This window comes from Ictidomys tridecemlineatus, chromosome 12 (assembly GCF_052094955.1).
Source record: "Ictidomys tridecemlineatus isolate mIctTri1 chromosome 12, mIctTri1.hap1, whole genome shotgun sequence".
NCBI classification, from domain to species: Eukaryota; Metazoa; Chordata; class Mammalia; order Rodentia; family Sciuridae; genus Ictidomys; species Ictidomys tridecemlineatus.
Window position 1 is genome coordinate 27753455 of NC_135488.1, and position 26890 is coordinate 27780344.

The window sequence follows — 26890 nt, forward strand, 5'->3', positions numbered from 1 at the left end:
TGCCGTGCCCTGTGACACTACAGGATCCACAGCGGCAGCCCCTGCTTCAGCCCTGATACCGATGATGTGTGTCTTGTGGCTTCTTAATACTTGTCAGTTTTGCTATTTTGTTTATCAATTTTATGGATTTTTTTTAAAATGGCATTTTGTTCAGTGATTTTTTCTCTGTTCTATTTTTTTTTATCAATTTCATTTCTTTCTGCTCTTCATTATTTCATTCTGCCTATTCTAAGCTGCTTCTGCTCTTCCCTCAGGTTCTCACAATTAGCACATAAATAAGAGTCTTCTTTTCTTCTCTAATGTGAATGTCTCTGAAAGTTTCCTTCTCAGTGCTGGTTTCACTGTATCTGACAAAGTTTTGTATTTTCATTATCACTCAGTTGTGTATATTTCTCTTGAGAATTCCTCTTTGACATGTGGAGGATTCAGAAGCACATTTGGAGATTTTGTGTCATTTCTGATCGTTTGGAGATTTTTCTGTTGTTTTTCTGTTATTGACCTCTACTTTGAGCTCAATGTAGCCAGAGAACATACTGTACATGAATATGATTCCTTTAATTTTGCTAAGGTTTGTTCTGTGACCCAAGATAAAATCCACTGTGGTAAATGTGCCAAGTGGACTTTAAGAGAGAATGGATAGTGCTCTGCAAACACTGACCATACCTGTTAGCTGACAGTGACATTCAGTTCCAGATCTTTGCTGCTTTTCTGTTGGCCCCCCACCAACTGTGGACAGCAGTGCATGGGTGTCCTCTGTAAATGCTTGAGTGTCTATTTCTCTCCTCAGTTCTATCTGCTTCTGCTTCCTGTGTTTTGAAGTTCTGTTGAATGGCGTGTATACACGCGACAGGGCAGGTGCAGGGCTGCCATGGGCCCTGCTGATACCAACCTGACAAAGTGGGATGCCTGCAGAAAAAAGGCCTCCCATCCTAATGGCAGAGATGCCTGCTAGCATCAGACATGGTTCATGAGGGCAGTAAGGAGCCCCTTCACCTTTGTCTCTCCAGTGCCAGATGGGGATAGAAGCTCAGCTACCTGGTGAGCCTGACTCAACCAAGGTAGGACAATCCTAGTCAGGGACACAGCCTGCCCACCTACTCAGCCCTGCTACACTGCCAGGCAGGGGCACTTGTGAAGGCTGGGGTAGGAAGTAGACTCACTGGGCAGGGGCTCTGTGGGGCAGTGGGGTGGAGAACAATTCTTTCCCTGGCATCAGCCAAAGTCAGAAAGGCATATTCAAGGTTACCCGCTATCAGGTGGCACCCCTGTGGCTGGGGGAGTGAACGTCTTTGGAGACTTTGGTCTATGTCTATGGCTGGTTGTGCATTCAACCTTTTGAGGGTTCCATGTCCAGGGCATACAGCTGGTATTCTGGGAACTCAGGGGACTACCACCTCACTGTCCCCAGTCCTGAGGTCCCCACTGGACTGCCTTCCTCCATCTTGCAAGGCATCCTCCACCAGCTGGCTGTGTGTGTCTAGGTCTGCAGGTGTGAGTTGGACCTGGGAAGAAAGGGGACTGCCGAGGAACTGAACTGGATGTTGAAGATTCTTGAAAACTGGCACCCCTCATCCTAGCTTCACCTCACGCCAGTGATGCCACATCTTTGCCGAGTACCACAGGCCCCTCCTCTTCAAAGAACAGTGATTCTGGGCTTGGGGATAAGTCCTCTGCTAAGGTACAGCAGGATGACCCCATCCCCCAGGTCAATGGGACATTAAAGTTCCACCATGATGCTGAGCTTCCAGCACCATCCCCCACCCAGCTCCCAGGAGCTGGTAACAGGCTGATATCTGCCAGGCCCAAGTCTCCAAAGATATGCCAGGCTGAGAAGAAACCAAAGAATAATAATTTTGAGGGCACCAAGTGAAAGACCCCAGCTGGGATCTCCTAGCAAAGCCACGGGGACAAATCCCAGGTTTCTAGCCAGGTGCTTGCAACCTCACTCCTAAATGTGCAGCCAGGGCTCCAGGGTACCAGTGGGTACTGCAGAGTACCACACTATCCTCCGACATCTCCAGCACCAGCAGGCAGGGCTCCCTCAGCCCCCAAAGCCTGGGGTTGCCCACGTGGACTGGGGCCTAGCCAGCACATCCGTGGGACCTGGCAGGCAGTAAGCGTGGCCGTGACGGAGAGGCTCCGGAGTGTGACTAACAGGCATTGGCACAGACACACGAGCCTCTGGAATCACTGAAAGTCTACCCAGTTGCTAAATCCACAGACAACATTTAGGATTTGCCAGAGCTGCTATTTGACAGCAGAAAATAACGAATCCAGATTTGTTCCACTTGAAAGGGCCTCAGCTGTTGCTACTTAAATCTGTACTGACACTTCCGTTTTCTGTGCTGAGATGATGTGGTGTGAGGGATGTGTGTCACTTACACAAAACAAGTAAGTATGTCTACTCTCTTGTGTGTAGCAAATGTAACCTAGGTGAATGCACACACATATGAACTCCCAGTACCCAGGTTGGCAGTGCTGTCCCCCTCGTTCCCCCACCAGCTCTCCTGTGACCAGCTGGCCGACTGCGGTCACGGGGAAAGGCTGGCTGACAGCAGCAGGGCCCTCGTGTCCACTGTCTTTCTCTGAACCAACCACTTCAAAAACCACTCCTCAGAAACTTTCAGAGGACTGAAGGAAAAGCACTTCAACCTCAGAAGTGAGAATCAAAAGGAGAAACAGACCCTTGTTCAAAGGGGGTCATCTAAGTCTCCCCTCTCTTCTGCGGCTGCAGGGAAACAATGACGAGCCCTCTGGCCTTGACAGCACTGGTGTCTCCCCCGGGGGAGCTGGGGCAGATGCTTCTGGTGTCTAGAGACACTGCTCATTCAGCTGGCCCCAGCCCCTCTGTCACTACTTCCCAGCCAGAGGGCTGCCTGATGTTGTCTGAAGAAAACTCACTACAACAATATGCTCCTCGTTCAGGACAAAAGTGAGCTACAAATATGGCTATCTCAAGAACACCAAGCCTACCTGTGATGCTATGGGACACTTGAGGCACAACCCATGTGCCTGCCCTGAGCCTGGATGGCTGGGGTCGTGGGAGGAAAGTGAGAAGGTACAGGGGGTGCCATTGCAGGGTTGGGCAGAGGCAGGGAGCGCCAGAGATGCTAGCCCACCCAGTAGAAGAAACAGACCTTAAGAGAGAGACAGGTCTGTGGAAGGAGAGGCGGGTCAGCACCCTGGCCAAGCAGGACTCCCCCACCTGCACAGGAATCTGTCCCTGAGAAGCCAGAGGAGCCACCTGGGCTCTGTGAGTCCTGGTTTTACACTGTCTCCCTGGCTGAGTGCACTACGCAGAGCCCCTGCTCACCTGGGGTTGCCTGTCACACATGACCCAAGTGTGGAGCAGCCACCCAGATGCAGGTACCTGTGTGACAGCCATCTCCACCCTCAGCTGCTCCTTGGCTGGAAGTCAGAAGTGCTGCTGTGGTGCAAAACTCCACCAAAGCCTCTCGACACATGCCGACCAGCTCCCAGCGGCCAGCCACGAAGCTGCTTCTTTCCACAGCTGCGTTTTCCAAGTGAGACAATGGGGACAAGAAACTTTGATCGTTGAGCAAAAGATGTCAACAATAAAGCTCTTTCTTGAAGTTTAAAAAATAAACCCAAAGCGTTCCAGCCCACACAAGCCCCACCCACGCCTGGCCATGCTCCTGTCAGCCGCAGCATGAGAGCTGTGGGCAGCCAGAGTCCTGGCAGAAGACAGGATGCCAGTCTGTGACAGGAGAGCTGAGTAACACAGTGCTGGCCCATGTTGACAGCCTCAGGCCCTTGGGGCAGACTGTCCTCTGCCCCCTTGGCTAACACCCTGAGGCGCACCTGCCAACACCCAAATCCAATCCCTTCACTGCATCACCTGATAACAGGATTCCCAGGGACACGGGGTGGAAGGGGGGGGGACAACCACAGGACATACCTGTCTTGCATGGCATTAAGGACTCTGTCAGGTGAGGGGCCAACTATGCTGATTCCTGAGCACTTGGTGCCTCCTCCATGAGAGCTGACCTGGGGCCTCCATCAGCCCAGCACTCTCTGGATGCCTCCTCCACGGCCAGCTCCTGGCCCTTGTTCCTCTCATGGCAGACACCAGCTGAGCTCTCCTGCCTTTGTGGCCCTTGGCGGCATGCACTCCTAAGCTGCTAGCCATCTTTTGGGGCCTCCCAGTCTCATTCAAATGCCTCTTGCATTGAACACCCCCCCACCCACACACACACACCACCACCACCACTCACACCTCTGTGTTATGAGCTCTTCACCACAGATAGGGCTGCTCCATGAGCTGAGGGGTATATGTATAGGAGATATGCTCGGCCCTCCTCTGGCTGGGAACAGTCACTTCAGCTTGGAAGGGTGTCCCACAGCAGATGCTGCCTGGCACTCAGCTGGGGAGAGCTGCCCACCCTGGAGGCCAGTGGTGCTGGCTGCTGCAAATTCAATCATGTTGCTCTTCTACTTTCAAACACATAATGGCTTCCCATTGTTCAGAGAATAAAGACCAAACCCTCACTGGGGCCCAGGCCTGGCCTCCAGCTCCCCTGCCATCCTATGGTTAACCCATGGCCACACACAAACGTATTTCCCAGGGGAGCCCCCTGCCCCCAGACACCTGCTCTCACAGCACCACCACATTCCTCTCCATCCATAATTACAGAGCCAGGATTGCCTGTGAATAATGTCCCCCCAAGTCCCCATTAAACCACAAAACTGATGAAGACGGAGAGTGTGCGTCTTGCTCACCACTCCATCATCCTCAGTGCTGAGCCCTGGCGGTGCCCACGGCGCACACACGGTGTCTACCGAGTGAATGACGGAACGAGCGCAAAACAAACAGCCTGGGATCTGGCAGGTCTCCAAAGTGCTATTTATAAGGCCTCCGTCCATATATTAGAAATGCTTCAGAAATGAGGGAGGAAACCTCAAACCTGGAAGGGACCATAACTGTTTTTGGCTCAACACTTCTGGGCCTGGTTGGACCAGAGGCAGCGCACATATTTTCTTGCTTTTACTCAACAACCCTGCAAAGCTGGGGTCATCCATACACTACCCACGAGAAAACGGAACCCACAGGGGAGAAACAGCTGAGGCCACTTTAGCCCTGGGTACCAGGGTTTGTCCCAGTCTGCTGGGCCTTGGCTGCACAACCCAGGGAGGGCCATTAAAACTCCAGCACCAGTGGCCTCACCAAGGGCCACCTGGTATTCACTGGGGCTGTCCTGGTTCCCAGGTCTGTTCTCATTTCACTCACCAGAAACAGCTCCCTGGGTGAGAAGCCCTGGATGCCAGACACTTGGTCCATGGCATACACTTAGGGCAGAAGGGAGGCTCCCCAGGCACGGCCACTCAGCCACACTCACTCTGCATCCACAGTTGCTGTCTCCCATGAGAGATGCCAGAACTGGAAACTTGCCACTTCGACTAGAAACTGAATGGTAGGGCTGAAGTGTGCATCAGGGGACAGTCAGGAGGGGCTGCTCAGCACCCCACCCACACATCTGGATCTCCTTTAGGACCCTGACATGTCTTGGGGAGAAAGGAAATAAGATCTGGGAACAATCTCAGCCCGCGGTCTCTGCTTACAGAGAAGTGAGGGGTGCTGGATGGCGGAGGTGCAGGAAGCGCATCTAGGAAAACGGTAGCTCAGGGCGAGTGAGCGCGTCCTGAATAATAGACAAAGGTGCCCAGCTGACAACAGAAAGCACATCTGGTCGGGCTACTGCTTCTGTAAGCAGTTCTCCTCATCTGCACCTCCCAGTATTCCACTGCTCATAAATTCCTTGCTGCATCTAGAGTTTCACAAGCCAAGAAGATGGGCCTGTTGCTTTACCTTGCTGGCAGCAAAGGCAGGTCCTACCAGATGCCCGACAAGAGTGTCTGCGAGCTCCTGAACATGGGGGAGGCTGCAAGGCCCAGCTGTCTGCCAGTGCTGGCCAAGAAAAGGATACTGGAAAAGGTCCAGCCCAGTGGAGATGAGTGTCCCTGCAGAGGAACCCAAGCGGATGGAATGTGATTGAGGAACAAAATGCCATCCAGGAGGCAGTGGAGGAAGGGGTTCTAGTAGACTCCCACTGCCAGCAGCCCCAGCCCCAGCACAGCGTACCTGAGTGTGTCCACCTCCTCTCTGCAGAACGGGAAGCTCGACTCAGCAGAGCCCGGCTGGGACTTCAGCATCTTCAGCTCCATCTCCAGCTGCGAGAAAACACAGGGCCAAGGGTCAGCAGGTGCAGGGGGCTCTGCAGGCCTACAGACAGCACAGAGCCTAGAACCTTGCCTGGCCCCAGAGGTCCCAAAAGCACCATTCAAAGGTTCCCCAGACCCAATCCCCTCCTCCTGCTAGGGAACATAGGACGGGGGGCTGTTTTCCTGGGAATCCCAGCAGCCTGAATCTGCAAGGCCACCAGCATGCTACCTCTTGCAAAAATCACCCTTTCCCTTCCTTAACACTTCTGTCTGCAGATTAGCCATGGAGTCACAGTCATTCTGGGAATAATGTGGAGAGACACCAAAATCTCTGGGGCAAAAAGGGACACAGTAACTGGAAAGAACATATTCTAAATTTGCCACTGCTTTGAATGAACAGTCACAGTATTTTCTTTCTTTTGCTACTTCAGATTCCTCTATAGAATACAGAAGCTGAAGGCCTCCTCCAGGAGGAAAGTGAACTGTAATAACACTTGGACACATCAGGGTGGGAGGGTTAGGGAGTGGTGGATATGAGGAGTCCCAGTAATTTCAGGCTTGAGAATGGGTACTGTCAATGGCCAGCCACTGGCCAGGGACCTCAGGAGCCAGAGGACATGCACTCAGAGCTAACCTCCTCTCTCCACCCAGACATGGGCTAGCTAAGGAGGCCCCAGGATTCCAAGGAGCAGCCTAGAAGGAGCCCGAAACTGTGCCGCAGCTGCAGCTCAGAGGCTGTCTGCTAACAAAGTCTGGCCACTCCTCAGTGCAGCTCTCAGGTGCCCTTACCCTTCTCATCCTTGCCAGATGTGGTCCCTTGACCTTGGACTTCTCAGCCTCCAGAAACGTAGGTGGCAGAAATAACTGTTTATTATAAATTATTGTCCTCTGGTGTTCTGTGATAGCAGCTACCGATGGACCAAGACAATGTATTTCAACTTGCCAATGACATTCACTCCTAGCATGCTGACACTAACATGCACTAACATGTCTCCTCTGTGAGGTGTGCACTTGTGCAAGGCCTTGTGCAAACCACAGTTGTTACCGACACAGTTGCTCACTACCAAAGAGCCCTCCCCCATCCTCTATACTCGGGCCGTCCATATACCTTGCAGGTGCCTATCCTGAGAATCTGGTAGAAGTTTCCCTGAAACTGGCTCCGCCTGATGCATCTTCCATTTCTCTTTGTTGGGAGAGGGCAGCAAGACAACCGGAGCTATTTCGTGCCAACTTTGCTCTTTAATAAGTGGCCTGTTTAGAATTTTCTTTTCTGGGTTCAGAATTGATGAGAAACTTTCTAGGAAAATATTATCTATTCCAGATGTTTGTGTTTATTTAAAAGGACTTGCAATATGGTTCATAATTCTTTCCACAGAAGTCATGTAGAAACCATATTCTTTTTAGGGTTATTTTTTACTTGTCACTTACCTTACTATAGAGGTTTGACATATGCAGAGAGGTCTAAGCCATGGGTGCAAGCTGGGAATATTCTGTGTAGGGTGTGGGGGCCCCACCTGGCCACATAGAGTCCTCAGCACTGGAAGCTTTCTAAGCCTTCCCCAGCCAGAAGCTTGAACATAATTAGTCCTGCTTCTTATTTTGGGTGGTGATGCTATTACATTTTACTCGAGTTGTGAATAATTCATCTATTTTATTGGCTTCATTTCAAGTAACAGGCACCTGGACTCTTATTATTTCTACTACTTCTTGCTCTGCTGTTAACCACTGCTTTGACCATTAGATTCCTAACTTTTGTCTTACTGGGGTTTTCTTTTACTGCATCTCTGACTTCTGCAGCTGGAGGTTAGTCCATGTATATTCATGATTTCTTGTCCCATGGTATAAATATTTAAACCATGAATTTAGATGTTTCCACTGGCTCTGATGAGGACTGCTTTCAATACAATTGTTTTCTAGATTTTACGCACTTTTGAATTGCATTTCTTCTTTGAACCAAGAATTAAGACAGAATGTTTTGTTCTGTTTGTCTTTGTTTTGTTTTTGAATTTCCAAGCAATAGGAGCCTTTTCTTTTTCTAGTTTTGTTTGTGACTTCAAATTTCGTCACATCACCATTAGAAGAGGTTTTATTTGAATTTACAAAGGTTTATAAAGTTTATAAAGCTTCTCTTTATTACCCAATGTGTGATTAATCTATGGACATTTTCTACGAACACTCTTTAAAGAATGTGTCCTCTAACTCTGGGGACTGGGGACTCACAATACAACTTGCTATGTCACAGACAAGAAGGTAAACTCACTTGCTGCTCACATCCTCAACCGTCTCTCCCTGCCCCTCTGCACATGTCAGTTTCCTGAACAGTGGCGCTGTTCTCTGGCACACTGATATCCATCCTGTATTCTACACTGCTTTATGGCTGGAATTTAGACTTGAACATGACCAAAACGACAACCCCTGCTTCTGTGTTTAGGACTAACAGATGGCCCCACAACCCACATGTTTCAGCCTCTTGGTTTTGCTTTGTAATTCATCAGGAAGTCTTTTCCTTTTAATAGAAGAGTTTAACCCACCTATATTTTGATATATGTGTGTCTATTTCTGTGTATGTTCTTGTACTTCCTGTCTTATAAAAACTGTATCCCTCCGTGGCATTCTAATCTTATTTACTGTTTTATGTGTTAAGTTTTGATACTCAGAACAGTTTGTATTTTTCTTACTGGTTGCTCTTATAGCAGAGGCTCTCTGGTACTGTGCCTATACCGCCCCGTGTTAGGCTGTGCTCATCACATGTCCTGTGCAGTGTCTGTCTGGCCCATCTCTTGTTCACCTCTGTGGTGTCTGTCACTGTTAATTTCATGACTGAGCCAGATGTGCCCAGGTGAAACCTCACATCCTAGTGTGTCTCTGAGGCCACGGGGTGGATCAGCATTGGAATCAGTGGACTCAGAAGACTGTCCTCCCTGACACTGACATGAGCATCAGCATCCAACCCCCCAAAGGCCGAACAGAACCAAGAAAAGGTGAGGCTCTCTTTTTCTGCCTCCCAGTTTAAGCTGGGACATCTCAGCCTCGTGGACCAGGCCTTCAAACCTGGATTGAGTTCCACCACTAGTTTTTCTAAGTCTCTAGTTTTTAGATGCCGACTACAGGACTTCCTAGCTTCCGTATCACATGAGCCAATCCCTCATAACCAATCAAACCACTAGTCTCTCCAGGCAGACAAATGAATCGACAGGTTTTGTTCCTCTGGAAACCACTAACACCCAGTTAAACACACTTCAACAACTCAATGCTCTCCTTAGGGTATGTCTTCAATTTCAGCTACTAATGATAAGAAACCCATTTCTCCCTTCCTCTCCTATCTCAATACTTTCTACTAAATATCCAAGCCCTTTGACACCAGAACGTGTAACAGGTACACTGCTACTATTCTCTTAACTCCGTGCAGCTCTTGTGGCGGGTTTCCCGGGGGGTACTACCTTCCTGTGCACCTCCAGTCTGTCCTCTTTCCTGCCTTCCTGCCCCTCTCCTGTTCAAGGCCCTCAGGTCCATAGCCTTCTCCTCTGGCTTTGGGGGCACTCACACTCTACTGGATCATGAGCTTTTACTTCTTGGCAAAATGTGTGCATACAATCACATGTTCGAAGTCTACTTCTTTTTCTGTGACTTTTCCTGCTTCTCTCCTTCTGTCTCATAAATGGGCATCCAGATTTTCACTGCTCATCATGCAAGATGACTTTTATCACATCCAGTTTAGCATGAGGTCACACTGGAGAGGGGCTGGGGCCATTTTCTTTTCTTTAATCCAACCTGTTGATTGTGTTGTGAATTCAATCAAGAGCCACTACTTGTCTCCAGCAAGAAGGGGAAGCTGTGAACTCTCATCAGAGCGACCACTACTCTTCTCTGCTCAGGCACAGGGTGCAGGGGCCCCTCACACAGCTCCCTGCTATCTTGGGAGCCACACAGGGCCAAGGGACCCACTTCACCAAGGCCTGTTCTTGCCTCTCATGAGGTCCTGTCCAGCAAGGTGAGCGTCATTTAGCCTCTTAAGCTCGTTTCCTGAGCGCTGTGCCCTGGCGGCTCCCTGTGCCCATACCTACATGCTGCTACGTGTTCCTCTACTCGGGGCCACCTGTCTCTGCTTAGGGTGTGGACTTAGCTCTGTTCTTATTTTGTTGTTTTGGTTTTCATTCTTCTTACTTTTGAATGATTTCCGGAAATGGAGTGATTTATGTTCAACACCAACATGGAGCCCTTTAATTTTAATCTGTAACTTAGACTCATAACTAACACACACTCAGCTCTGTTCTTCTCACTGGGCCAATTCTCTTCCCCCTGAGCCTATACCAGAAAACCTCCCCAGCCCTGTCAGGCAATCCATCTCCTCACACACCCACAGGCCCGCCCTGCCCACGCCGCCATGCTGGCTCACAACTCTATCACCCTCCTCCAGTCCCGCGGTGCGAGACAGTGGCCATCAAGATACACCCAGGGCTCAGGTTTGCAGCTGCAGCCCACTCCTCCGTCCAGCCTCAGGGTGAACTGGGACACCAGCTCCTCCCAGGAGCCTGATGCCCAGACACACTGTCTAGCTCCCGTTGTCGCTTCTGCCAGACAGAGTACACATGCAGGGAGTTGAGCCAGCACTGGAAGAGAGGACCTAGACTCAACACACTAGCCACCCCATTTAAGAAACAATCTAAACCTACCAGTTTTTAAAAGGGAGGCAATGTGTGGAAAGATACTGAGATGAGACCTGAGGAGGGTTCCCAGTGACCCAGCAAACAGCTCTCAGCGTTAACTACCTGCCATCGGCCATGGGGCTTTGCTGGCTGTGCAGCCAGGGCCACGCTAAGGAAGCCCTGAGATGCCCCGTATCCTCCTCCTTGTCCTTTTATCACTAAGGTTCAGCAACAATCTGGGGGCTCCACAGGGCAGGCCCAGAAGAGGCTATAACCAAGCCAGCTGGATTCTCACACCTGGGCAGGTGGGTGCAGGGTAAACACAAGGTCCTTGGGGTCGCTCTCACAGATTGCACCCCACTCGCCACCTGTGGATGAGACCACCTGTCTTCGAGGTTTCAATGCCAAGTGGGAAACCCTAGACTACAGGCCCTGGGTCAGGGCACAGGCTCGAGCAGGGGATAGACAACAGATGAACCTGCCCTGCCCCATATGGCGACCCAGGCCTTCTTCCCCCATCCAACACACGCTCTTACACTCACTGTCTAGAGCTCTCACACTCATACAGTCAAACTCATAGACGCTGAGTGTGGCCACGGCCTGTCTTTCTTCCTCTCTGGGCCCCAGTACATTGCACATGAGGCTTCTCAGGTCCCAGGGGACCTGCCCTCACTCTGAAGGCCAGCCTACACCAAGAGAGCATCCATTACCAGCTTTCTTTCAGACACACCAAGCTAATCCACGCTGCTATTACTTGGCCAAAACGAAGGACAGAAAAAATTGAAAATGCATTAATATTGCAGGCTGCAACTGCCTATTTCATACTTCACTGAGAAAAACTTGTGTTTAGAGTCGGTTTAAAAGAACAGTGAACACAAGGACTAATTGGATTGTGCCTTCTGAGAGACTCTGCCAAATGCCTTAGAACCAAACAGCCCCACACTGAAGCTCTCCTCCCTGCCAAAGACCCCAAAGAAGCGATATTCTTAGGTTTTTAACAGGCTGGGCCTGAGCACAGGCCACCAGGTGAGCATGGACACAGTAGGCAGGGCACAGGGGCAGGGGCTCACTGCCTGCCATGGCCAAAGAGCAATTTGTGCACATTACCCTGAATGTCTCCTGTTCCACTCAAATTTAATCTCCTAAAGAGAGGGCTTGTGCTGCCCAACTGCAATCTCTGAGGCTAATATACAAATTGATATTCCTTTCTCTGACAGGCTCTTCTAGATTAAGAGGCATGATTCCCAACAGTGCCTGGTCCAAATGAATCACGGGCCCGTGGAAAAGAGCTGGCAATTGCAGCCCTGGGGCAGTGACCAATGTGGTAGCAGCAAGTCCCTCAGTAAGTTGGGCTCAAGCACCTTGGGGACTACACCAGGGGCTACGTCGTGCTGAAAGCTCTGACTCAGGAGCAGGAGTTGACCCAGGTTGGCTGGCAGGGGAGAGGGAGGCTGGCCAGCCTTTGAAACCAGGCACCCATGTGCTCCACCACTAGGGCTCCTCACCCACCACTATGTCCCTGCCAGCAGCCACACAGGATACAGGTCTTCAGGACCCGCTGAAGGAACATGCCCGTCCCCAGGGAGAGCTCAGCGAGCCTAGACAGGCTGTTCTGAAAATGACAGAAAAAGTGAAGTCACGGAGAAATGGAGACCTGGCCCACCATTCACCCAGATGCAAACTACAGAGAACTTTCTGGGCTTCTGCTTTGTCTATTCCCTAAAACGGGCCCAAGAGCCTTATCACAGGGCTGCTTATGGAAGAAGTCAGACAGCAAGTTGAAGAGGCCAGCAAACGAACCTATCTGCCAAACACCCTGGAGGACAGGGGCTGGCAGAAGACCACTTATTCCTGTTTCTCCCCTCTCTTCACTTTGCACCAAGTTCATATGTTGTTTGCCAAAACATAAGTAAACACGAAACACACACATTCCCAGCATGGGCAGAACCTAACAGCACACACACTACCACGAAGGCTGCAGCATGGATACACTCGGGTGGCCCATGGAGTTGCACATGGCGTGCCTCCTATGCTGCTTCCCAGCAGCAGAATACCATGAGGAAACTCCTCGAGCTGTGTCTGGGGGATGATGGGCTCCTGGAGCCAGTTCACCACCTTGCCTCTCTGCCTCCAGCGTGGACAGATGTAACTGGGGGTGGGTAGCCTCATAATCGTGGCCTATTCTGTGGATTCTGACCACGTTGCAGGGAGGGGCCATTAGCAGGGTCCCTTGTCTCCCCTGGGCACCTGTTTCATAAACCGGGATGAAGCAAAGGTATCCCTCTGCTATGGCCCCCCCCTAGCCACCAAGTCATTTAGCCTGCTCATTAATCTCCACCAAAAACTGGTAATAAAGCAATGGTGGAGCTGCAGAATGGTGGCCCAGGTAAGCAGGAGCACAGGTGGAAAGCATGGGTTGTGGCCCTGCAGAGACCGCCACATCAGAGCACAGCAAGCCAGGACATGATGACCTGTCATCTTGTGGTGCCCCAGCCCAGGCACAGTGCAGACACCTGCACCACATAGCACCACAGCCCAGAAAGCCTGTGCATTCATGGTTTGCCGACCTTGACCTTCCTCTTCCCCATGAGTGGCAGGGAAAACAGAAGTGGGTCAGACCCGAATGGGATTGCAGGGCTAACCAGTAGCATTGATACTTTTCCAAACACTGAATAACATTAATTTGGACTAATTACGTTGACCCAAGTGCTATATAAACCCCTTGACTAGCACATGCAAGCAGCAACTACTTTAGGGTCCCCTCTCACTCTTTGGAAGTTCTGTTTCTACTCAGACTTGAATAAATCCTACTCTTATCTGCACTCATCCTCATCAGTGGATTTCATTCTTCAAATATGTGAGACAAGAACTCATAAAGAAATTGGTGGTGAGCTGCTGAGGTCTGCTGTAACACTGGAGGGCAGAGCCCACCATTTAAGAACTGCAACCCATTTCTCAGCTACAGAGGCCCTCAGCTTATGCAGACCCCACCCACCCTAGCAGAAGCGAAGAATCTAGTTTCATCCCAAACTCTGGTTTCAACTGATAGCTTCTGTTTGGGCAAGAATGGGCCTGGGTGTGTGCAGGGCAACAGCGACAAGTGCTGCCTCTTGAGCTCCTCTTGGGTCTACCAAGAGCCAGGTCTTGGGGGACCCAGACCCCGCCACATTATGCTATGTCTTGTCAGGCTAGGGGCCCTATTCAGGAAGCCTCAGTAGAGGTGGCAGGACTCTGGCTCTAGTTTCAGACACAAGAGCCCAGGCTTACAGTTGACATCAAACCCGAAACTGAAGGTGTTGCCACTTGTATGTATCACCTAGACCAGGGTCAGACAGCTTCTGCAGGAAAGGGCCTATGGATTCCACCTTGCAGACTACATGGTCTCTGCTCATGCAGTGCACAAGCTGCTAGTGAACCAGTACAGCTAAGTTCCAAGAAAATTTTACTTACAGAAATTGCATCAGGCTGGGTTTGGCCTGTGGGCCAAAGTCTGCTCACTCCTGACCCAGACCAAACCATTACCATATGGATGAGAAAAATGTCAATCAGGACAATGGCCAAAAAGCTGAAGAGCACAGTTTGTGGAAATAGCTGGAATGACAGCACTCAGAACTTACCCAGCCTGCTCCACACGGCAGCCTTCCTAACAACCCTAAACCTGCATGCGCTGACACAGGGGCTCACAGGACAGCGCTTCACTCAGACAAGAAAGGGTCTCCACTGGCACTTCCAAGCAGTCCACCCGTAATGCACTGGACATACCTGAGGAAGGAAGACTTGTCTTGCACTAAGCACAACTTTTGAACGTCCTGCCAACATTCACACTGGTGCCAAAGCTATTTATAATTATCTGAGACTAGCCCGAGAAACATCGCCTTTGGTAAAAATCACAAAATATGTTCTTGTGCACTGTTAGTATCAGCACATTCTTCAGAGCAGCAGCTGTAGTCGTGCTGAGGAAGTACCAGTTCTTTTTGTTCAGAACTCAGCCACGAGCTACTCATCACTGCAGAAACCTGTGTGGATGGCAGGAGGTGCAAGTGTCGGCAGCTCCCGCAGAACCCACTCAGCCAGCAGTCCTGAGAGCGGCTGCAGTGCAGCGGCCCCACAGGCGCAGGGGACGTTGCCATGAATCCTGGTGACCTTGTGCCCAAGTCCATACACTGACACACACAGTACATATAGATCACTCTCCTCTTTACTCACACTTAGGACCAGTACAGATGTTGCTACCCCTAATACTGCAGGTGCAGGAGGCAAGGAAGGGGACATTACAACTTACTCATTCTCAAGGGGGATGCTGGGGCCAACAGGATCGAGGGATACCCTGCCAGGCCAAGACACACACAAGAACAAGTCATAGAGAAGATGGAGATCCACATGTCAGAGTATTCCAGTCCAACTAGACTACTCCATGGAAAAAGAAACTCAGCGCTTGCCTGGTACTAGGTTTGATCCTCAGCACCACATAAAAATAAATAAATTAAATAAAGGCATGCTATCCAACTACAAATTTTTATTTATTTATTTTAAATAAAGGGCTGGGCTGGGCAACTGGGCAGAAAAGGCATTTGACAAAATCCAATGCATTTTGAAGATAAAAGTACTCAATGAGTAGGAATAGAAAGGAACTTCCATAACATGTTAAAGGACAAAGATGAGCACACATGGCTAACAGCATATTTAATGATGAAAAACTGACTGACAGTTTTCTCTTGAGATCAGGATCAAGAAAAGGATGTTCATTTTTACCATGGTTATGCAGCACTGTTCTGACCCTATGCAGTTAGGGTCACTGGCAAAAAAAAAAAAAAAAAAAGGCATTCAAACTGTAAAAACTACTTATAGATAACATTGATCTCACATGTTAAAAAAAAAACAAAAAAACCCTCTAAAATTAAATCTATTAGAACTAATAAATGAATTTAGCAAAACTGTAAAATACAAGATTAACATAAAAAAATCCAGAGGCATTTCTATGGACTAGCAATGAACAAATCAAAAGGGAAATTAAGAAAACAATTCCATTTTTAATATTACCAAAGAGAATAAAATACAAGTATGTTTAAGTAAGAGGGTGAAAGACTTGTAATGCTATGAACTATAAAACATTGCTGAAAGGAATTAAAAGAAAACCTCAATATAAGTAAAGACTTTCTGTGCTCATGCTCACAGGTTAGAACACTATTACTGTTAAGACAGTAAGATTCCCCAAAGTTACATACAGATTCAATGCAACCCCAGTCAAAATCCCAAATGAAAACTTTTTTTTTTCCAGAAATTGGGGGGGGACACTTATCCTAAAATTCATGTGGAACTGCAAGAGACCCTCAATAGCCAAGACAATCTTAAAGGAAAGAACATAAAGTTGACAGATTTTCCCCAACTTAGTACAAAGCTACAGTGATTAAAACAATCCGGCAATAGAATAAGGAAAGATAAACAGAACAGAACTGAGTCCCAAAATAAACCTAAATACCTATGATCGATCACTTGATTTTGTTTTGTTTTGGTTTTTTGGTACCAGAATGTTTTAGTCAGCTTTTTCACTGCTGTTGACTAAAGGATCTGACCAGAACAACTATAGAGGAGGAAAGGTTTATTTGAGGGCTCACAGTTTCAGAGGTCTTAGTCCACAGAAGGCCAGCTCCATTCCTCATGGCTGGAGGTGAGGCTAAACATCATGGCGGGAGAGGGTGGTACAGGGAAGGAACTCCCATCACGGTGATCAAGAAGCAGAGAAAGACTCCACTCTCCAGATATGAAATATATACCCTGTAGCCATATCCCAACTCCCACCTCCTCCAGCCACACCTACCACTTCAATTAATCCCTATAGGTGAATCAAATCACTGATGAGGTTAAGACTCCTACCATCCAACCATTTCTCCTCTGAACCTTCTTGCATTGTCTCACATGTGAGTTTTGGGGGGACACTTCAGACCTAAACCATAACACAGAAATTGAACCAAGGGGTACTTAACTACTGAACCATATCCCCAGCCTTTTTTATATTTTGAGACAAGGTCTGACTAAGTTGCTAAGGCCCTCACTAAGTTGCTGAGGCTGGCCTTGAACTTGCGATCTTCATGCCTCAGCCTCCTGAGTCGCTGGGATTACAGGCATACACCACTGTGTCTGACTCAGTTGCTTTTTAACAAGGATGCCAAGACCACTGAACAGGGAAAGAAGAGTCTCTTCACAAATGGTTTTGAGGCTACTGAACATCCACATACAAAGAATCAAGTTAGACCCCCTACCTCACACCATATTAAAAAATTAACTCAAAATGGATTAAAACCTATATGTAAAAGGTAAAATTACAAAACTCTTTAGAAGGAAACATAGGAGTAAATCCTCCTAACTTTGGATCAGGCAATGACTTATTAAGATATGGCACTGAAAAAAAATGATAAAATAAGACTTCATCAAAACTAAAACTTTCTGTATAACCAAAGCATTTTATCAAGAGAATAAAAAGACACACTACAGATAGGGATCAGGTATTTGAAAATCATAACCCTGACAAAGATTTAGTATTCAGAATGCACAAAGAACTCCTGCAACTCATCAACAAAAAGATGGCCCAGTTTAAAAATGGGCAATGGAGCCGGGCATGGAGGCACACGCTGACCACCAGGGAGGTGCAAATCAAAGCCATAAGATACCACTTCACACCCACTAGGATGGCTCCAATCTGAAAACAAACAAACAAACAAAAAAACAAACCATAAAATGAGTGTTAGTTCTCTCACTCCTGATATGGTACTTTCTGTCTTCCCACTTTCTTTCCTGATTGCTTTGGCTAAGGGTTTATCAATTTGGTTGATCTTACAGACCAGATTTTGAATCTGATTTACACAATCCAAAGGTACATGCAAATAAGATGAAAACAACTGAATTTCAGGTAGGACAACTGCAGTTTTTCTAGGAGAGGAGTAGAGAGTGGGGCCAAGGCCAGGACAGTCCAGATACCCAAAGCAGGAAACAGCTAACACTTTAAGGTGGAGCTTTCCAAGCAGATGGCATAAAACCCAGACTGCAGCAGAACCAGGCATGGACTCCTGTGAGAGCTGCCCACACCAGCACAAAGCCCAGGAGCCTCCCTAGGTCATGATAGCCCAGTGCCCTAAACCTGCCTGGTGCTCCTGTCCATAGGTCCCTCCTCTCTGCGCAGGCCTAGCCTGCCAGCTGTGCCCTTAGCCCCAAAGCTTCATGGAACTTTAATGCTAATAGTGCTCATGGCTGCCTCCCCCACATGGCAAAATCTTTAAATAGAGACTGTGTATTCCAGTTTAATTTGAGAGGATGCATGGTTTGATCCCAGAGGCCTTACCTAATTCCACAAAGTAATAACCAGTGGAAAAGCTGGGCAACTTGCTCCCCCACACTCAACAGCAATTCTAATTAACGTGACCACTGCTGGGCACCAGAGGCAGCATTGCTCTTCCATGTGCACACACCCATGCAGTGTCACATGAACTTGCGATCTTTGTGACTCAGCCTCCTGAGTCGCTGGGATTATAGGCATGCACCACTGTGCCTGACTCAGTTGCTTTTTAAAAAGGATGCCAAGACCATTGAATAGGGAACTCGACGACATATGTGAGTCTTCATCTGTGATAAATACTACTGGAGTGTTGGCGACACCGAGTGCTGGGTCTTAGAAGGCCCTGAGGCCACAACGGGCTCCTTAGGGCACAATCTGGGAAGAAATGGCTCATGTCTCCAAGAGGTGATTTTGAGATCAGGATGGGAACCTTGCCCAGAGGCCACCATCCTGCTCTACGTCCAGCCCATCACCAGGAGGGTCTCTGGAGAGGCTTCTGCTTCTTGGTAAGGTGAGGGAGGGATCTTAAATTAAGCCCTCGCTACCATTTCCATTCCAGCTTGGAGGGAGACATGGGCTACAAGAGGCTGTATAGCCAGTGACAGCTCACACAGACACCACCAGCTAAGCACAGCCAGTCCCTGAGCTGGGAAATAACTGCTTGTCAGAAAAAGAAGCCCCGCTAGAACCCAATAGTTTCCACCCGGGACAGCCAGCTCGTTGCTCTGAAGTGGTCCTTGGTGCCCCCTAGGGAGGAGGCCTCTGCAGAGCAGAGTGACTAAGCTCCAAAGGGATGGATAGTGCTGTACTGTCAGCGTTGGAAGGTCTGGGGTAGGTACATGGCCACTGACTGATAAGTCCTGAGCCAACTGTGCCTCTGCTCTAGGGCAGCAGAAGGCAGAGCCGTCGAGACTTGGAGGAAGCCAGTACTGAGAGGTGAAACAGAATAAAATCAACAGCAGTGCATGTCTAGAAGCAGTGCTACCTGGCACATGGAGGAGTGCCAACAGGCTTTAAGGGGGTTCCTGCCACCCCATCCGCCCTCGAAGAACAATGGCTCCAGGGCCTGATGAGTGAAGTCGGTGCACATGTGCTTCCACTGACTCTGATGCTTGACCAGAATCAATGAGGTGCCTCCTCCCTAGAACAGCAGGTAAGAAGCGAGGGTCTGCAGCTAACTTCCTGCCTGCTGGATGCAGGACAATGAAATCTACCTAGGAGAAGCAACTGAACATGAAAGCCCCTATGGAAAGGAGCTTCCCCACCAAGCAGTTGCTCTAATCCGGAGGCTCCATGTCCTTGGAAGACCTTGCATGCATAGGTTACCCTGGCAAGGGCTCTCTGGAGCTTAGTGGCAGTTGACACAGGCATCCACATGGCCCCATGCTCCCTGGTTGGAGGGAAAGCCCAGGTGCACAAGGATCAAGCAACACTGGGACTGCGGAGCAGTGTGGAGGGCAAGACGTGCCCGGGAGGAGCTGCTGGCAGGGCTCAGGAACGAAGGCAAGTGACTCTGGAAAAGCTGGCAGGGCAGGCTCTTCAGAGAAAGGAGAACTGCTCCTGCACCAGGCAGGGTCACCTGCCCTCTCCGAGACACTCCACCCCAAGAGGGAGCTCAGGACAGTGAGTGAGGGGCCTGGGGGCTTGAGCAGCATAGCAGAGGAGAAGTGCTGAAGGCTGACACAGCATGAAACTGGTAGCTGGAAAAGAGCTGAGCAGAGAGCGCCACCAAAGGTGCCCAGAGTTGAAATCACAAAGCACTGAGTACCTAGAACTAGGATGAGGGCAAGACCCGCCCCTTGGTGGAATTACTCCCAGCTTTCTAAAGATAAATTAACCAATTCTTCTTTTTGTGATTATAGACTAAATCTTTTTACCTTTTGTCTGGTAGAATCCACAGGGGTTCTTTCTGCTAAAGCATACACCTTCTCCTCCTCTCTCCTCTCCCTCCCCTAAGCCCAGCAGGGGTTATAAACAAGCAACCTGCCAGCAAAAGGAACTACAAACACCTGGGAGTGCATCTGCCAAGGGACACACACCAGAAGTACACCTAACAGAGGGGCAAGAACCTCCAGGTGGAGGGAAGGACAGAGAGGCCAACATGGGGAAGAAGCACATGAGGTGTCCATACTGCAAAGACCTCATGGGAGTCAGCCCATGGGTTACACAATTCCAACAGGGTTTCTAGGAACCCTGGGAAGCTGACTCTGAAGTTCACTTGAAAGAGAAACCATGAGGATGCCTAGGGCGATTCTGCAAAAGAAAACCACAGAAAGGTCTCACAGAATAGACACCACACACAGCATAGGGCTCTGCCACTCAGAATCTATGTCCTGGCGGCAGGGCTCCTTCCACAAGGGAACTTTTCTTCTACTTTTCTGAAGGTGAGTGGGGATCCACCTACCTTCTATGGCTAAGGCCCAGAAATTAAGCCACTGGAAACTTATTTTCTGGGCTAAGGTAACAACTTCAGACTACTGTTTCTAAAGTGCACCCTTGCAAGGTGACAGGGTCTTGGACCTTTGCTGACCTGATGGGAAGAGACAGAGGTGCATGGACAACCTGCTCCTAAATGTCCACATCTAATCAGTCAGCTGCTGGCCTGGCCCTGGCCCGTGCTCGGAGGCTGAGTTCTACTAGATCCCCCATTTCTGTGGAGCTCACAGGACACTTGGAAATGGCACCTCATGGCTGCAGTACAGGATTCCCAGGGTTTGGAGGCACCTGGGACTGAGCTCCAGCAGGCTATCTCCTAACTATGTAAACATGGGCACATCACAGTCCTCACTGAGCCTGTTCCCTCCTCGGAATAATTGGAACCACAATTTGACCAACTTACGGGTTTGCCAGGAGGGTCATGGTAAAATAAGCCACACAGAGCACTGAGTATGTGACTGGAACAAAATGTGCAGCAGCAAACACTGGCTACCCTAAGATCACTGTGCCTAGGAAAATGCGATGGTGAGATGATGGTGGTGGTGATGACAATCATGTCCCACAAAGGCAGTATGAAAAAAGCGTGTCTGCATCAAAAAAACTGTGCACCATTGATCAAGTAGGATTCATCCCTGGGATGCAAGGATGGTTCAATATACGGAAATCAATAAATGTTATTCACCACATCAATAGACTTAAAGATAAGAACCATATGATCATCTCGATAGATGCAGAGAAAGCATTCGACAAAGTACAGCATCCCTTTATGTTCAAAACATTAGAAAAACTAGGGAGAACAGGAACTTACCTTGACATTGTAAAAGCTGTCTATGCTAAGCCTCAGGCTAGCATCATTCTGAATGGAGAAAAGTTGAAGGCATTCCCTCTAAAATCTGGAACAAGACAGGGATGCCCTCTCTCACCACTTCTATTTAATTTAGTCCTTGAAATACTAGCCAGAGCAATTAGACAGACAAAAGAGATTAAAGGCATAAAAATAGGAAAAGAAGAACTTAAATTACCACTATTTGCGGATGACATGATTCTATACCTAGAAGACCCAAAAGGGTCTACAGAGAAACTACTAGAACTCAGGGCTGGGGATGTGGCTCAAGCGGTAGCGCGCTCGCCTGGAATGCATGCGGCCCGGGTTAGATCCTTAGCACCACATACAAACAAAGATGTTTTGTCTGCCGAGAACTAAAAAAATAAATAAATATTAAAAATTCTCTCTCTCTCTCTCCTCTCACTCTATCTTTTGAAAAAAAATTTAAAAAAAGAAACTACTAGAACTAATAAATGAATTCAGCAAAGTGGCAGGATATAAAATCAACACGCATAAATCAAAGGCATTTCTGTATATCAGCGACAAAACTTCTGAAACGGAAATGAGGAAAAACACTCCATTCACAATACCCTCAAAAAAAATAAAATACTTGGGAATCAACCTAACAAAAGAGGTGAAAGATTTATACAATGAAAACTACAGAACCCTAAAGAGAGAAGTAGAAGAAGATCTTAGAAGATGGAAAAATATACCCTGTTCATGGATAGGCAGAACTAACATTATCAAAATGGCGATATTACCAAAAGTTCTCTATAGGTTTAATGCAATGCCAATCAAAATCCCAATGACATTTCTTGTAGAAATAGATAAAGCAATCATGAAATTCATATGGAAAAATAAAAGACCCAGAATAGCAAAAGCAATTCTAAGCAGGAGTGTGAATCAGGCGGTATAGCAATACCAGATTTCAAACTATATTACAGAGTAATAGACAAAAACAGCATGGTACTGGTACCAAAACAGGCGGGTGGACCAATGGTATAGAATAGAGGACACAGAGACTAATCCACAAAGTTACAACTATCTTATATTTGATAAAGGGGCTAAAAGCATGCAATGGAGGAAGGATAGCATCTTCAACAAATGGTGTTGGGAAAACTGGAAATCCATATGCAACAAAATGAAACTGAATCCCTTTCTCTCGCCATGCACAAAAGTTAACTCAAAATGGATCAAGGACCTTGACATCAAATCAGAGACTCTGCGTCTGATAGAAGAAAAAGTTGGCTCCGATCTACATATTGTGGGGTCGGGCTCCAAATTCCTTAATAGGACACCCATAGCACAAGAGTTAATAACAAGAATCAACAAATGGGACTTACTTAAACTAAAAAGTTTTTTCTCAGCAAGAGAAACAATAAGAGAGGTAAATAGGGAGCCTACATCCTGGGAACAAATCTTTCTTCCTCACACTTCAGATAGAGCCCTAATATCCAGAGTATACAAAGAACTCAAAAAATTAGACAATAAGACAACAAATAACCCAATCAACAAATGGGCCAAGGACCTGAACAGACAGACACTTCTCAGAGGAGGACATACAATCAATCAACAAGTACATGAAAAAATGCTCACCATCTCTAGCAGTCAGAGAAATGCAAATCAAAACCACCCTAAGATACCATTTCACTCCAGTAAGACTGGCAGCCACTATGAAGTCAAACAACAAGTGCTGGCGAGGATGTGGAGAAAAGGGTACACTTGTACATTGCTGGTTGGACTGCAAATTGGTGCGGCCAATTTGGAAAGCAGTATGGAGATTCATGGGAAAGCTGGGAATGGAACCACCATTTCACCCTGCTATTGCCCTTCTCGGACTATTCCCTGAAGATCTTAAAAGAGCATGCTACAGGGATACTGCCACATTGATGTTCATAGCAGCACAATTCACAATAGCTAGACTGTGGAACCAACCCAGATACTCTTCAATAGATGAATGGATAAAAAAAATGTGGCATTTATACACCATGGAACATTATGCAGCACTAAAAAATGACAAAATCATGGAATTTGCAGGGAAATGGATGGCACTAGAGCAGATTATGCTTAGTGAAGCTAGTCAATCCCTAAAAAACAAATACCAAATGTCTTCTTTGATATAATGAGAGCAACTATGAACAGAGCAGGGAGGAAGAGCAGGAAGAAAAGACTAACATTAAACAGAGACATGAGATGGGAGGGAAAGGGAGAGAAAAGGGAAATTGCATGGAAATGAAGGGAGACCCTCGTTGCTATATAAAATTACATATAAGAGGTTGTGAGGGGAATGGGAAAATAAACAAGGAGAGAAATGAATTACAGTAGATGGGGTAGAGAGAGAAGACGTGAGGGAAGGGGAGGGGGGATAGTAGGGGATAGGAAAGGTAGCAGAATACAATAATTACTAATAGGGCATTATGTAAAATTGTGGATGTGTAACCAACGTGATTCTGCAATCTGCATTTGGGGTAAAATTGGGAGTTCATAACCCACTTCAATCTAATGTATGAAATATGATATGTCAAGAGCTTTGTAATGTTGTGAACAACCAATTAAAAAAAAAAAAGAGCATGTCTGCATGAAGGGAGGGACTAGCAGGGAAGAGGGATGGCGAAGTACATCTTCACCTGAAGGGACAACTGGGCTCTGCAACACTGAGCACATTCCAGGAGAAGGGACAGCACGAGAAGTGTGAGAAGAGGGCTACTCAGAGCAGGCAAGGGGCTGGGGGTCAGCGCAAGAGGGAGCATGTATGGGTACGCCCTTGCCAGGTGGCAAGGACTAGGTGAAGACACAGGCTGGCCACACTCAAGATGAGAACATGCCAGACTGCTTGTCTACGTCCCAAATCCACGTGCTAAAATCTCACCCAGGGCGGTAGTCTCAGGAGGAACCTCTGGGAGATGATAAGATTCTGAAGGGTGACCAGTGCCCTCAAGGAAGGGGCCCAGGAGCTTTATCACCCCTCTCAACATACTAAGCAACAGCGAGAACCAGGGAGGAGCTTCACCAGACACTTAACCTTGGATATCCAGCCTCCAAAACTGCCAGCCTTATATTTCTTTAAGCCACCCAATGTGTGGCATTTTTGTTATAGCAGGGAGACAGTCCTGAGACACAGTCACAGCCTCCCTGAACCTTCAGAGTAAGATCCAGAAGAGGCACTTGGTAAATACTGCATCAGGTAAGTTTAGCCTGAATGCAAGAGGTGCTTAAAGGGAACCTGTTGTCTGCCTCAGTCTGTAAAAGTCCTCCCTCGCACCGAGGAGCCTTGACATGTACGCCAGAAATAAGACTAAAGGCAGAAGTCAGACTAATGGGCACAGGAAGAGAGCCCTGTGCCAGCTCCATGGCGCCCAATGAGGACCAGGCTACGGTCACCCCCAGCAATGCTGCACTAAGAGGCCTGGGTCTTTTCAAACACACACATTCAGGCAGATTTGCCAGACATCCAAGGAACTTCCTCTCCCTCCAATTTGGGGACGAGGCAGTGAACGTTCAGGGAGCTACAACATGTATAATAGGAAAAATGAGAAATTATCCCCCATTTGTGCATGATATATCAAAGTGCATAAATGCATTCTACTGTCATGTATAACTAATTAAACAAACAACAATTAAAAATAAAATAAAGCTAAGAATAAAATGAAAACAAAGATTCTATGTCATACTTAAAAAAATAAAAATTAAAATAAATAGAAACTCAGCAAGCAAAGTGCCTGCCTGTGGCCACACTGCAGGGAGGGCTGCTCCTGTGTGCACGTGAGAGGCTCTAGGTGTGAAACGGGCACTCCGAGGATGGGAGGGAGGCCAGTGGAAGGAGGCCAGAGACTCAGACTTCAAACCTTTCTCCAGACTCACTTGGGACACACTTTATGTGGCATAAAGTGAACTGGCTGCCCAAACCAGGGGACAGCCCTTAGCCTTCAGTGTCACCCATCCATCCTGCAGTCAGTTCTCCTCTAGAGCTCACCAACATCAATTTTCTCCAGCCTGGTGCCCAGTCACAAGCAGGACCTTCGCATAGAGTAACTGCTCTGCCAGTCTCCCTACCAGGAAGGGCTCACAGTTACTGGCTGGGCGGTGGGGGCCGAGCTGGCAGGTTGTGACAAGAGCAGAATCGTGATGGACAGGTAACAGTCACAAACACTGAAGAACCAGCTTGCTTCTGGTCCAAGATCCAACCTGGCATCAGCACCAAGGAGGACAGTGTACCAGCAAGGCCACCTAGGATGAGTCCAGCTCTTCCTTGCACATAACAAGAAGCCTGAGGCTCCAAGAAACCAAGTGGACTCCAGAGACGGCACACTCCTGCACATGAGGGCCCGATGCCCGGGGCCTTCACACAAGACACAGGGCTGCCTTACTGGAGGTCCCAGATGTGGGACCCTCTGTAGAACACTCTCTACCCAGGGCAAGCAGCCTCCGTACATGAAGGTGACTGTGGAGGGAGCAGACTAGGGTGACGGGAGGGCTGGTTGAGCCCTGGCTCTGCTGCAGCCACAGCACTTTCCTGGGACAGACTCACCTACCTCAGAGCTCTTGTGGGAGTGAGGAGTGAGGAGTAGGAGCCAAAGAAGAACCCCACTGGGGGAGACTGAAAACTGAGAGAAACAGATGCTTATTTACATCAAGCTGTGAGGGGTGTCATGCCTCTTAAACCAGAAAATAAACTCTCAATCCTCACTCTCTCAAGTATATAAAATATTTGAGGACTTTTTATAGTTGTGATGAAAACTTTCATCTCTTCAGCCACCACTAGCCATATCTAATTAGGATGAGGTGTGTTAGTGACAGGACTGTGGCCCGGGACTTCTTTCCTTGTGATATTAATTGCACTTAAAGAAAAAAGCATGAACTGTACTTATGTTCACTAATTAGTATGGTTTGCTGGTTAATAATGGGAAGTCAAACTGCCTTTGTCTTGTCATCTGCAATTAGCTAGAGATGTTTAAAGTTCTCCTTTTCCTCCTAGCAGATGCGCTGAGAGAGGGGCTGCAGACATGGAGGTAGGGCTGCCTCCCCCAGCAGCCTTGGACACCTTGCGTAAGGAGTTCTCCAGATGGGCCACCTGACCCCACTGTTGAGGGCCCAAGGTGCCAGATAGTACCCCAAAAGCCATCTCTGCCATAGGGAATGGGGGCCTCAGAGGCAGAGCTGGTGGCACAGTGAACTCTGGCTGCCTTTATCCACGCCCATCTCTGGATGAAGAGCTGGTCCTGTGGGTATGGCAGCAGCACTCTGGTATGTATTCTACTTCGAATTCCAGGAGTGAGGGGTTCTGGTTTAGCCAGGGGAATGAGACCTGGAGTCCACTCTGCAGAGCCCATGGCTGTGGCCTCAGACCCAAGGCAAGCAGGATGGAAGGGGTGGCCTTGAGGTCGACAGCTCTGTCCCCCTGCCCCACTGTGGTTCCCATGGCCCCTCTGCTCTGGACTTTTCTCCCCAGAGGAGGAGGAGCCAGCCAGAGAT

At 48.3% G+C, this 26890-nt stretch overlaps 1 protein-coding gene across 23 annotated transcripts in view; it reads right to left on the reverse strand.

Annotated features, from left to right (window-relative positions):
- The window catches only part of LOC144369142 (mitotic spindle assembly checkpoint protein MAD1-like), a 282508-nt gene that overhangs the window by 54733 nt on the left and 200885 nt on the right, over window positions 1-26890 (reverse strand). For 17 of the 23 annotated variants that reach the window (XR_013428597.1, XR_013428596.1, XR_013428599.1 and 14 more), the window contains one exon: window positions 6101-6189. Coding sequence is in view for 10 of the 23 variants with exons in the window: in XM_078028234.1 (XP_077884360.1) it covers window positions 6101-6189 (89 nt within the window). In the remaining 13 variants the exon portion in view is untranslated. Of the gene's footprint in view, window positions 1-5827; window positions 5980-6100; window positions 6190-26890 lie in introns of all 23 variants that reach the window. The other 6 variants (XR_013428604.1, XR_013428603.1, XR_013428600.1 and 3 more) reach the window with 1 other exon arrangement.